Source organism: Festucalex cinctus, chromosome 6 (assembly GCF_051991245.1).
Source record: "Festucalex cinctus isolate MCC-2025b chromosome 6, RoL_Fcin_1.0, whole genome shotgun sequence".
Taxonomy (NCBI): Eukaryota; Metazoa; Chordata; class Actinopteri; order Syngnathiformes; family Syngnathidae; genus Festucalex; species Festucalex cinctus.
Genome location: NC_135416.1, coordinates 17089815 through 17102917, shown reverse-complemented (window position 1 = coordinate 17102917; position 13103 = coordinate 17089815). Strand labels below are relative to the sequence as shown.

Below are 13103 nucleotides of genomic sequence, written 5' to 3'. Positions count from 1 at the left end.
GGCAGACTCTTCTAGATTGATTCACTAATAACGGCCCTACAAGTTATACGTCTTCATTACAACATTGTGAAGTGGGATGGACTGAGCCATGAAATCCAGGACTGAAGATGAGTCCCACTGTGTACTGTAAAGTATAAAACATCCACTCAAATTATCTTCATCCCCCTCAGAAAATGGGGGGAAAAGAAAGTAAGAGAAACAGAAAATCATTGAACAGCACTGCCCTAAATGCAACCAGATTTATCCTGATTTCAGTTCAGGCCAACAGTATTCGCACACTTTATTTACTACCTGGAGGTATCCTAGTAGTACCTTTTTTCGTTTATTTTATTTTATTTATTTATTTTAACCAGCATTCTAAAATGGTTCACTGTATGTACATTTTTACATAGATTTCAATTTTTTGAATTTAGCACTTCAAAAACATATTTTCTATTTTAAAAAATCCCCAAAACAAAACAAAACATTACAACAGATCTAATTAATTGTGCAAGTGGTCAGAACTTTGTCATCGTAGCTGACAAATGAAAGGCAAACATTCGAGAATGTAGTTAAGTTTTACATCATGTACGGCACAGTAAAGTATTAGCCTACATTGTTTCGCTTTTGAGATCGCCGATAGCCCATACACGCCCGTGCAAGCCGTTGACGCGACAGGACGGCCATCTTGCTCCTCCCATCTCGCGAGCAGACTACTGTATAAACCACAGTATACGGATACAGATTAGACATATACAGTATGGTAGACATATACATTTACGGTTCAGATTAGACATATACAGCTCGTAGGCAGTTAGTATAGAGCTATTGGAGTTGTGGCGGGTGGTCACTATTTTTTTAAGTTAAAAACAAACAAACAAACAAACCCCCCAAAAAACAACAACAACAAACGTGTGGTATGTGCTGCTTTGAAGACCCCTTACTCAGTTCCTTAGACCCCAATATTAAGTTTGGCAGAGGCATCTTTTGTTGAATAACAGTTATAATTGTTTAATTAAAATATATATATATATATATATATGTTTCCGCCTGTAAATATCATTAAGCATATAATTTTTACATGTCTTTAAGGCAAGTTGTAAAATGTCTGAAGTCCTCTTGTTTATGATTACAAATTTAAAACATCCTAAATCATGCTGTTTCTATTAAGTACTGTCTCAAATGTTCTTGGGAGGAGCAATATGGCGGTCTCGCGACTTCAAAAGTCTTGGCCTATCGACTATCCAATCAAATATTCAGATCAGTGCTTGAATGTGATTGGTCGTCGCTCTCCGCTCACAGGATTCCTCCTACGTCGCCCACGTACGACTTGAATGAGAGCAAGTCGTCATGTTCATTCCCGCCCGGCTCCACACGCTGAAGTGGATTGCGCGCAGTTGCAGTTCGCGAGCGGAACGCGTCACTCAACTACTACAATGATGGTTGGACTTCGCCCACACTAGAAGGTAATTATCATTCAGTAAACGTATAATGTTATCTCTACATTCTGTGGTGGTTTGTGAAAGTATCTGTGAGCTTAATGACCGTTAAATGGAAACCGGTGAAACAGACATTCTTATGAGGACACCTGCACAGTTTGTGTCAAAATAGTTTATTTGGGACTAATCGGGATGAGCGTAAACAGCGCCTGGTGATAACTGACTGGCCAATACAGTAAATCTACACTAGAATTGAGGCAATTAATTATTTACACGTGTGTTGGAAGTGAGAGTGAAGTAATCCTAAAGTCAGCACCTTAATTAACATGACCTATTTACCTATACCTATGATACCCATTTATATCATTCTTTTTTTTTGCTACATAACTGACTTCTTAGTCATATTTTACTCATCAATAAAGATTTTGTTTGAGTTTTATACTGATACCAAGTACCGATACTGCCGATATTCCATCCATCCATTTTCTGAACCGCTTAATCCTTACAAGGGTCACGGGGGTGCTGGAGCCTATCCCAGCTGGCTTTCGGGCAGTAGGCGGGGTACACCCTGAACTGGTTGCCAGCCAATCCAGGGGTTTGAAAAATCAACATGAGAAAATTGGATTCTTTTTAAAGGAATCCCACATATGCAGAGAAATGACTGCTTGTGGTGGTTGGGTTGTAAATGTCTTTTTCTCCTGTCTGTTTTGTAGAAATCTGGACTTATGTGAGGATTCCAAATCACTTTGACAAGAATACAGTGTTCCAAAGAAAGCATGGGAACAAATTAAAACCCAAGAAAAAGTTCAACCTTGACTGATCATTGGAACTTTTGGAAGCCCGCAGAATCACAAGACTGGTACGATGCTGCTCCACAGGCTGACTTTGGTGTCTGGGATGCTTGAGTGTCTTTGTTTCGCTGGTGTCGTGTTTGGCTATGCCTCCCTGGTGTTTGTGTTGAAGAAGGATGGCTACTTCAGTCAGCTGTGTGACAGTGATCTAGACAGAAATGATACAACCACTGTTCAAGGTAAGAGACTCAATATATATTGTTTGGGGAGGGGGGGGGGGGGGGGGGGGGTTGTGGAAGTTTTGTGCAAGTGCCATTTATTTGCAGTCAGGACATCTCCTGAGGGAGATGGACAGGGAGTCTATTCTATGTAATCAATAATGTTACATTGTTTCTTCTTTTTTTAAACATTGAGCTAACGTCTCTTTTTTTTTTTTTTTACAGTATCAAGATAAGGCCCTAAGGAACAGATAGCTGAGATGTTGTAGTTTTCAGAAATAAGACATAAGCAACAATTACATTGATAAATGGCGAAGGTTATGCTGCCATGGCTGCCCATGATGTCACTTAGTTGACCTCAAGAACCCTTATCCAGCCTGTTTTCTAAGTCTCCCTCCTCCAACACACCTGAATCATATCATCAGGATCAAGTTTATATCATGTAAAAAAATAAATAAATAAATAAATAAAAAAGCTTATGTGCTGTGTAGCTATTCTAAACAGAGACATGGGCATTTCTTCATCTACAAAATCTTAACTCCAATTGTTGTTTTTTTTATTCTCACTTTCTTCCTAGTGAGACCTAACATGCTTTTTTTTATGTCTCTCTTGTTGGCAGACTGCAGTAGTCAGGATGAGCAGTTTTCTCTGGTCTTCACCATTGCATCTTTCCTCAACAACTTCATCAATCTGTTTTCCGGCTTCCTCTTTGATCGCTTTGGCACAATGATAACAAGACTGCTGGCAATGTGAGTTTTTCCTCTTTACACGAAGAAGGGTTTCTTGTGAGACCGTGTTCTACTGAGACCAGGTTGGCCTTACAATTTACACAATTAGCCTCATTGCCTGACCTAAAACATGTCCAAAAATGTAATCTCAAAAATGTTTGCCTGGCTAATTTGGAGCCAATTTGTAACTATTATTGTAACATTTCCCCTTTTATGTTTTCTAGAGTATAAAAAACAACAAAATCAAGACTTGTGTTTTTTTTTGTTTTTTGTTTTTTTTAATTTCTCTCCAGATGTCTTTACACTACTGGAACCCTGCTTGTGACCATTTCGAATGCAAGTAGGTGCCACCTAAGTTACACACAACCTATACTGTAATGTAAAAATTTGATGCTGTTGTCCCCTGAGGACCATTAATAGAAACATCTTTGAAACACTATGCTACCAACTTTTTATATTCTAACCCATTTTCCTACCTTTTTCCCCCAGCACTTTCAATCCTACTTTACCCGGCACTGTCCTGCATTGCTGTGGGGGGGATTCTGTTCCTTATGACCAACATGCAGGTAGATTTACTGTATAATACATCACTCTTAACTCATTTACATACTTACATTTACAATCCAATATATAATAATAATACATCTGACAATTAAAATCTAATATTTGTTCCATGAAATTGTACTAATCCATTTCCAACAAGTCTTCTGATTGGTTGGCGCAAAACTTGCACACAGCCAGCCATTGTTTATACATTTAGTTGTTTTTGTCATGTTAGATACAGTTGTGCTAGGAGAGGTCGTGGGGCATTTAGTCATTAATCTGCTCATAATCTCCTTTAATGAAAATAATCTATGTTTGACACAGGTGCTTATAATGAAAGAAATGATATACAGTATAAAGAAATCCGCTCTGATTTGTGTCTTTGTGTATGATAATAGGTGGGCAACCTGTTTGCAGCTCATCGCTCCACCATCATCACTATCTACGTTGGTGCCTTTGACTCTTCCGCAGCGGTGTTTCTCATCATTAAGGTAAACTGGTGTGCAGGAAACAAACAAGTGCTATCAGGAATGTGTCATGTGTCACGGTGGTGTCAAAATTAGTGTGTTAATTTTGAGTTAATTTAAAGTTCCTTTAACACCACTCCTGTTTTTTAACGCGCGATTAATGGCCACCCTTTATTTGGAAAACCTGTACTGTGGGAATTCCAGTCACAACGCAGCAGACACGTCCACATCAAAATTTTGTGGAGACTGGGGTCATGTTGTATTTTACAATTTTAAAAATTAGCTATCTATATCCTCATATGAAAAGAAAAATGCTCTGAGGTGTCACCTACATCTTACAAATGCAATTGTGCCATCTAGTGGCAGAAAATGAACTCAACACAAATCAATATCACACTAATTTTTTTACAGTACAGTGCATCTTTTTAATTTTAACTCATTTTTATGAATTATGAAATTACTGAATCAATAACTAAAAGACGCAGTCATATTTCTGTTAGTTTAACACCACCTGTAAGGAATTTGTTTTCATTTTCACTTTATTAGTTTATTTAACAGGGAAAATGCAATCAGACATAGATACTAAGCTTGCTCCTGATGTTTAGGATACAGAGTTTAGCAAATGCTAATTTACAACCCTTTACAACACTAGATACACAATCGAAAACATAAAAACAAAGCTTAAAAATAATAAAATCAATTGCTATAATTGAAAACAATCACATATACTGATCACTCAACACCCCCCCCCCCCCCAATTCATTACATATGGTTACAATATTGTTTTTGTTTTTTCAACCAGCTTTTAAGTTTTGAAACAAATGTTTTATTTAACTCACAGATAGTCTTTATATCAGTGGGTACAAAGTTCCAGATTTTACTGCTCTGATATGAACGACTGACCAAAAGAAGTCCTGTGCCTCATGATATTGTACTGATGCTGTTTGGATAAATGTCCTAAGCGATTCAGGAGCAAGATCATGGAAACATTTAAAGCACAATTTCAGAAAATGCAAATTACGTACTAAAGCAGTTAAAACAAATGATATTTTGTAAGAATGTGATTATGATGGAAGTGTATTGGTTTTCTGTCCATGATATGATTTTTGTTGCTTGATTGTAAAGTGAGCCAATTCGCTGTATGGCTGAAGGAGCAGCCTGGGCCCATGTTGTCGTGCAATAGGCGATATGTGTGAGAAGCATCCCATGCGTGTACAGCTGGGTTGACTGTTTCAAAAGCTTTTTATAAGAATGAGGAATGCAATGATTTTTTTTTTTACGTTTTCAACAAAACAATTCGAATAATTATCTAGTTGTGCAGCTACTGCCTTTTCAATGATTTTGGATAGTACAGGTACAGGTAAAATTGATATCGGCCGGTAGTCGCACATGTATTCCTGACCCCCTGATTTAAGGATTGGTATGATTACTGCTTTCTTCCAGTCTTTGGGAACTTTGGATTTTCTAAATTGACATGGTATATCAATGGTTTTATGAACACATGACAGTCACGCTTAAGCAAACAATTCATGTTATAGATATTTGATTTGGAATTATCTCATTTATTTCCTCTATATGGAAGGAATCAGTAGAAGGTATCTGTTTCAATTTCCCCAATGTGTGGTGGAAGTATGATTAACACTTTTGCCATATATGGTAAGTTCCCTAATTTGTTTTTGACTTTGTTGTTTTATTAGTCAAATTATTTAAGTTAATCAGAATATACAGTGCAAGAAACAATTTAAAAAAAATTTAATATAGAAATATTATCAGATCATTTTAGCATATAATGGTTGGAATACAACAAATAGTCATGTTTCTCTTTTTAACCATTAGTTCTCTTCTACTGTGCAGGTTCTACATGAACAAGGCATCTCATTGCACACCTCTTTCCTCGTTATGTCCTTGTGCTCCATAATACATGTTGTGCGGACGCTCATTCTGATGCCCAGGACACGGATCCCTTACCCCATCCCACAATACTACACCTATGGGTGAGAACTAATCTCTGCCTTTTGTGTACAATATACAATTTAAATGTGACATTATTGATTTCTTAGATTGAAATGCGCAAAAAGCAACCCCGACAACGTGGAACAGACGATAGGTGATGAAGCCCCGCCAGTTTCAAGCAAGCAAAATTACAGGATGAACTCATCCGAGGATGAGACACAACTCAATAGGCCTGCAGAAGGTAATTGTAGTTAACATCTTGGGAAACATAATTATTATTATTAACTCAAATTTCCCGCTGCGGTAATATGACCTCATGTAAACAAGAAAATACCACAAGGAGCTACGATAAAATAACCAAACTTTGGCTGATGCCTCAGAAGATGAATTGTAAGCTGAATGTGACCTTCAATGTTGAGGCTGATTTGCTCTGTTGAGGTCAAACTTCCAAAACATTTAAAGGGTCTAGTCAATTTTTCCTAAGGTACGGGTTGCTATGGACATTTGAAAGATGCAAATACCAAAAATTTAAACCCGTTTTTCACAAAACCCGGGATTTCAACCTTTCAAAATTAAAATTGCTGTAACTGTCAATTTTCGAGGTACATCCATGTATTATATGTCATTTTAAAGGGAATTAAGTGCAGAATCCGAATACATCAATATCTCAATTTTCATTTTTTTGGCACATGAGGATCCTTTTGCCACAAATATATTACCATACCATGATTTAGGTAAATAGGACAAAACATCAGAAAGTGCAGTATGATGTAATGCAGTTCTTGATCACAGTAAAATACAACCACAATCCATCAATTTTCTGTACCGCTTACAAGGGTCGTGGGGGTGCTGGAGCCTATCCCAGATGGCGTCAGGCAGTAGGCGGGGTACACCCTGAACTGGTTGCCAGCCAATCGCAGACAACCACAATAGTAGACAAATTAAAAAAGGATCACCATGGGCTCTATTTCATTAAACTGTATGCACTGTTAATACCTTTCTCAAATTACCCTTTGCAAAGGTATAATTTGTGATTACAGCTGTTCTAGTGGATCAGACTCCAGACCATATTGCGCCTCTCACCCAAAATCAGATGGGATTTAAACTCCAGCTAATCTGCAATCTTTACGAGGATAAGTGGTATAGAAAATGAATGTTATTTTGTGTTCAATCTAACAACAGCATATTTAACCCAGAACAGGGTTTGATCATTAGGATTGTACCCCTGATTTAGTGCCAAGTTTCAAGAGCTGCGTGCTGTCCTGGTTCTTCATGTGCCACTTGTTATGGTTGTCCATCATGCAACTGAGGCATTACCTCTTCATCAGCACCCTCAATCCCATGCTCGTCCGCCTGGCAGAAAATGACGCCAGCCTGGGTAAATCTGCTTGTTACATACACTGACATGACACAAAGTATTTTATTTGTCTGATTCTGTGTGCATTCTTCCTCCCTCAGTGAGTCACTACACCAATGCCTTTGCCATGACACAGTTGTGTGCTGTGTTGTGTGCACCCTGGAATGGACTCATACTGGACAGACACAAGGGAAAGCCACTTGCTCCTGGTAAATCAGGGGTCAAAGCCCCTTATCCATTGTACTGGTTCGAGCCCGAAACAGCCTCGTTTCGCCCTGCGTGGTCGCTCTTCCATTATACGTTTTTTGGGGGTTGTGCGGTTACAATGGAACCCGTCCTCAGAACCACTTCCAACTTGGTCCTAGACGTTATTGTTATCTGATTGGCCGACAGATGTAGGTGTTTCTTTAAGCGATGCGGCCAGAAAGTCCACTGCACTTTAAGGATGGAGTGATAACAGCAATATCGTGGTATCGTGATATTCAAACTGCCACAATAACGTCATCAACATGTCACGAGCAGCACATCTGTTAGAGGGGCGGTAACATGAAAAAAAAAAAACTACTTTTTGGAGCTTTTAGCCATGTGAAAATACTAATTCCTCACCAAAAACATCACAGAAGTGGTGTTTTCCGCCATTCGCCTTTCTATTTGAAATTCTAGGTCATTCTGCTGTCCAAGCACCAGCCCCTCACAACCTGAGAAAAGGAGTGGGTGGTCACTTTCTGATGTCATAAGGTGCGGACCCACCCCCACACTGCCTCTGCAGACGAAACGCACGGCCACTTTGTATGTGACCTCCATGGGATAGTGCCAAAAGTAGCCTTTATCAGTAAACATTCTGTCCAAATGAATTCAAAGCAATCAATTATCCTTCACATTTGCAATGCCAAAGTGCAAATCCAATTGGCCATCCTAAAATCCCAGAAAAGGTTCTGGCTGACACTTGTGTAAACTATAAGTAAAACTTTTGTGCTGCTCAACCTAACTAAACAAATGTTATAGTAGTTAGTGTGCTCACCCTGTAAGCAGCAGCTCTTTTTTTTTCTTACCCCTTTGTCTTTCCTCTCTCTTCTTCCCGCTCCTCCCTTCCTCCTCCAGGTTTTCTTGTGGCAAAGAGCCGTTGTGTTTCAAATGTTTGTTGAAGAATTGATGGCTTGCATTCAGAGGAGTGCAGAGCTCGAGCAGCAGGCTGCAGTCGGCTCGCTGTTGGCGCAGCAACCACACGGGGAGAGGCGGGGTTTTACTGAACCGGGCGTTTTACTTCCGCCTTAAAAAAAATAATCAGCAAAACACCTAATATTGCATAAATAAAAATTACATTGCCATGGTGTCAAAGGTAAGGTTTCGTCATTATATTCTTATAGTTAACTGTAGAATAATTAATTTAATTAATTAAAATACCAAATACCGTGATGACATCCATTTAATGCAGGGGTAAGGAACTGGTCCTGCCTGTCTCCCATGTTTCCCTCCACCAATAGAGCTGATTTGATGAACTGGATCGTTATCAGGCTTCTACAGAGCTTGCTAATGATGATATTGATGATAACGAGTCACCTGTGTTGGAGGGAGACATAGAAAATAGGCGGGACAGCGGCTCTCGAGGACCAGGGTTCCCTCCTCCTGCTTAAAAGTCATGGTTGACTTCCATTTGCGCAGTTCTAGCCCCCTCTGGTGGTTAGTTTTTGTTTTTTGTTTTTTAAGTGTAGTTTAATTTTCACAAAGCGTATTTTGGCACTTCTATGGTCCACGCTAATGGTCAGATGAAGGCGAACATAATATGCTTGTGAACCGAGTCAATACGTGGAACTCAATATGTGCCTGCATTAGAAAGAAAGTGCCTCAATATTAAGTGTTATTAGAAATTGTAGGTTGTTACTTACTTTATACGCATTGTGGTTATGTACAAAAGCACAATATTGTGTCGTTTTTCTTGGTATTATGTAGTTTTTTTCTCATATGAGCGCTTTTTAAAAAAAACATTTTTTTTAACAATATTACAACCTTTTTTTTTTATATCGCCAACCTTCCCACAATATAGTCGATTTCCCCCCCCCCCGTTAAAACACAAAATAGAAGATCAGATAAAGGCTAGTTGTACGTTTTTCAATTTGCGAACGAAAAATGGTAGCTGACTCGTTCAGTTCACTGAGGACAACAATACTGCCTCCTTGTGGACAGAGGAGGGGTGGGCCATTCCACACGCGAATGTTTTGAACCTGTGTGAATATCTTGAAACCGTGTGGCGTTTGTCTCGAAAATAAAAGTGTGGGGCCCGCTTATCCACAAGTGATCATTCAACAATTCACAAGCAGAAGTGAATATTTACAAATAAGTTGTGATTAATATAGACACAACATGAATAATGTGTAAATTGTAGATGTGGTTGTGAAACTCACAGATATAATTTGTGAATCAGAGAAATGTGAAAATTGTGGTTATTTTGCGTGAATAATTTTGAGACAAATCTCTCCCCACAACTGTCTTTGTGTGTAGGAGAAACAGAGCAGGATGCAGACCTGCGCTCATCCATGCTGTCACTGTTCCTGACCGCCCTGCAGTGCCTTCTCTTTTCCTTGTGTGTCTCCATTCCCTCCCTGCCTTTGCAGTACTTCACCTTTGTTCTCCAAGTCATTAATCGCTCCTTCATCTACGGGGGAAATGCAGCCTTCATTAACATTGCGTGAGTGAAAAACGATTCTGACAAATTGTTCAGGTGCCAAAAGGGTCATGTACAAGTACAGAACAGTTTACCGACTGGTTGAACTGTCTTTGTGTTTCGTCAGTTTTCCAGCTTGTCACTTTGGGAAGCTGTATGGCCTTATTATGTCTACGTCGGCGGTAATATCACTACTTCAGTACCCCTGCTTTGCGTTGGTAAAAGGACCTCTTGGTGGAGATCCTTTTTATGTAAGTAATAGGAGACAACGTTTGGACCTAATGCAACCAATATGAAGTTCAGTAGAACTTGTTTTGGTGAAAGTCTCAAAGGCACCAATACTGACTCAACTGTTTTGTGTTGCAGGTGGACGTTGCCCTCACTCTGACCACTCTGCTGGTGTTCATCCATCCTTTGTATGTCTTTATTCACTGTAGGAAATCAGCCCATCTCAGGAAGAACAGACAAACTGTCACATTTGATGCCAAATTGCCTGATGAGTCAACATAACGTAAACACTTGTACCAGTCATGGAAACAGGTATAAGTAAGATATATTTCGACCATCTATTTGGACAATCCATTTAATAACTGAACAAATGTTGTTTTTATTATTGTAAGTAGTGATGTTCTCATGAGGCCTTCAATCTTGGGCGATTCAGTCATCAAATCTGATCTTGATTAGTGTGTTGTTAATGGCATGTATGAAACGTGTTTCAGTTAAAACCACAGCATTGTTCATATGTATTCACTTTCATTAGGAAATTGTATTTTGTCAACATTGATTTGACTTCACTTTTTGATAACAGCAAGATATTTGTGATACATGTACAATAAAAGAAAAGCATTTATTGCAATCCAAGACTTTCAAGTAAGCATGTATTTATTGCTGTTTGAGGTTTGGCCCAATGTTAATGTTGTAAATGGCTTTGTTCTGATAATTCTAAGGATCTGAATCCTGTGAAGTGAATCCAGTGCTTTTTAAAAGCAAGCATGTCGTTCGACATACACATCTTCATTTTTCATCGCACACACACACCCCCAGTCGATGAATATTTTCCCAAGTCCGTCCCTAACCACCAGGCTTAGTAAGTTTTCTGGGGGAAACCCTGGTTTTAAACGCCACAACAGTACAACTTGATCACTTACCATTTTCTCCGTGAATCCCAGCCCATGAAACTGGGGTCAGGGAACAGGCCACACATAAAACCCTGTTGACAGCCGTGTTGCCGTAAGGACTTGACAACCTTTGCCTCACCATCTGCTTCACCTCCGTTGGAATTATGGAGTGTCCCGGTCAGCATAGCAGGTGGCGGGAAAGCAGGCCAGTGAGAATGGGTTTCATTTAAAAGATAAGCGTGGGAAAGCTTGGTTGGCACGCATTTGGCAGGCCACATCTAAAGGTTTGAGGACCGAAAGTGACAGGACCACGTTTGATGAGCTGAACGTGATGTTGCTGCCAAACATGCTGGATTCTGAAGCAGCATCTTCATCAGGTAAGTTTTCACATTTGACCTCTTCAACAAAATCCCTTAATTAAGAAGCTTTTACACTTGATGAGTGTGCTCCGCAGAGGATAAAGTCAATACCAGGTGGTCCGACAGAGACTGGCCCATGAGCTCAACTCCATCTGCTCCTGTTTGCAAGACGTTGTGACCAGGTGGCTGGAGCGAGGTTAAAAGAGCGCCCTGGAATTGTGAGAGTGCCTTGGAGATGGCAGAGTGGCATGACTTCCTCAAAGCTGCTCCAGGTGGACACAACACTGATGGCAGGCAACGGGCTCTGTGATTGGCTGTGGTCTCCACTCTCTCTCTCTCCGGAGGAACCTGCTGGTTTCCGACAGGGTGATCGACTGAATGTCCTGCAGGAGTTGGAGAATGTCCTCCTTATCTTCAAGTTCACATTCTCACCTGTACTCAACAACAATACAACAAAAGATGCAGAGGATACAGATGAAGTTATTTCCAATAATTGTGCCAGATCTGTCTTCGTTTTAAGGTTTTTTAAGTCAGTACATTTTATAGTGAATAATAATGAAAATGAATTACTGCAGGTGTTGTTAATTAAATTTGTAAAGTTGTTGCTTAATGTCAATAATCAGTATTGTGATTATTAGCTAAAAAAATCCAATGTCATTAAAATCATTTTTTTTCTCATTGTGTTATGTGTGGCATGGTTTAGGTTTGACAACAACGTGGTTTATGAAAGGCCAAGGCCTGCAAAAACTACAGATTCGAATAGCGTCATTGTGACGTAGAATCTACAGTTATTATTCAAGCTAGGGCTCAAATCAAAATTTTACGATTTTAATCATTTTGAATCTAATAAACCCAACAAAATTTATTTAAAGCTTAATTTATTCAAAAATGATTCCTGTGCAAAATGTTCAGAAAATTAGGCAATTAGTTGGTTCTATCAACAAAGTTGTGGTAAAATTTAAGTACCGACAGTTATAATTATTTATTTAAGACAGGTGGGCAATTCCGGTCTTGGAGGGCCAGCGTCCTGCAAATTTCAGAGGTTTCCCTCCGCCAACACACCTATTTCCAATTAACACGATCATTATCAGGTTTATGAATAACTCGATGATGTGCTGATCATACGAATCAGGTATGTTAAAGAAGGGAATCATCCAAAACAAGACTGCAAGACTCTGGCCCTCAAGGACCGTGTTTGCCCATCCCTGGTTTAAGAAATCTTGTTACCATGTGTGTTTCTGTGTTTCTCTCAATTATTTTTTTCTTATTATGGCTTAAAATGTTAAAATGTTATTATGCTTAAAATGGGAGACATGTTTGATTGATTGCTTTTATCAGCTTCAGTACATATATATATATATATATATTAATATCAAACTGTTGTAGATTAATTTTCATTGTAGAATTGTGGCTTCTTGTATTGTAACCGTATTTGAAGGAGCCTTAAAACTACTACATCAAGCGCCTATCTCAAACGCTTCCATGTTGA

At 39.1% G+C, this 13103-nt stretch overlaps 2 protein-coding genes across 3 annotated transcripts in view; one reads left to right on the top strand and one right to left on the bottom strand.

Moving 5' to 3' along the window:
* The window catches only part of ctnnd1 (catenin (cadherin-associated protein), delta 1), a 43700-nt gene extending 34712 nt beyond the window's left edge, over positions 1-8988 (bottom strand). The window contains exons 1-2 of the mRNA XM_077525420.1: positions 8887-8988; positions 8528-8681 (exon numbers count right to left, since the gene is read on the bottom strand). The gene's annotated coding sequence lies outside the window, so the exon portion shown is untranslated. The remainder of the gene's footprint in view (positions 1-8527; positions 8682-8886) is intronic.
* slc43a3a (solute carrier family 43 member 3a) lies at positions 1309-11013 on the top strand. Of its 2 annotated transcripts, XM_077525428.1 has the most exons (14): positions 1309-1445; positions 2132-2277; positions 2382-2448; positions 3047-3176; positions 3449-3495; positions 3645-3721; positions 4097-4189; positions 6020-6159; positions 6226-6359; positions 7353-7496; positions 7577-7684; positions 9975-10161; positions 10265-10388; positions 10504-11010. In XM_077525428.1, the coding sequence occupies exons 4-14, from the start codon at positions 3154-3156 to the stop codon at positions 10645-10647; spliced, it is 1221 nt and encodes a 406-aa protein (XP_077381554.1). In that variant the 5' UTR covers positions 1309-1445; positions 2132-2277; positions 2382-2448; positions 3047-3153; the 3' UTR covers positions 10648-11010. The 2 variants fall into 2 exon arrangements, with proteins under 2 accessions (XP_077381554.1, XP_077381553.1); XM_077525427.1 differs by having other exon boundaries at positions 2132-2448; positions 10504-11013.
* Positions 11014-13103: the final 2090 nt, after the last annotated feature.

Coding starts and splice junctions, on each gene's coding strand:
- slc43a3a (XM_077525427.1), top strand. CDS start 2,283: ATGCTGCTCCACAGGCTGACTTTGGTGTCTGGGATGCTTGAGTGTCTT. Junction 4,190..6,019: donor CGGTGTTTCTCATCATTAAG/GTAAACTGGTGT, acceptor TCTACTGTGCAG/GTTCTACATGAACAAGGCAT. Junction 7,685..9,974: donor GGGAAAGCCACTTGCTCCTG/GTAAATCAGGGG, acceptor CTTTGTGTGTAG/GAGAAACAGAGCAGGATGCA.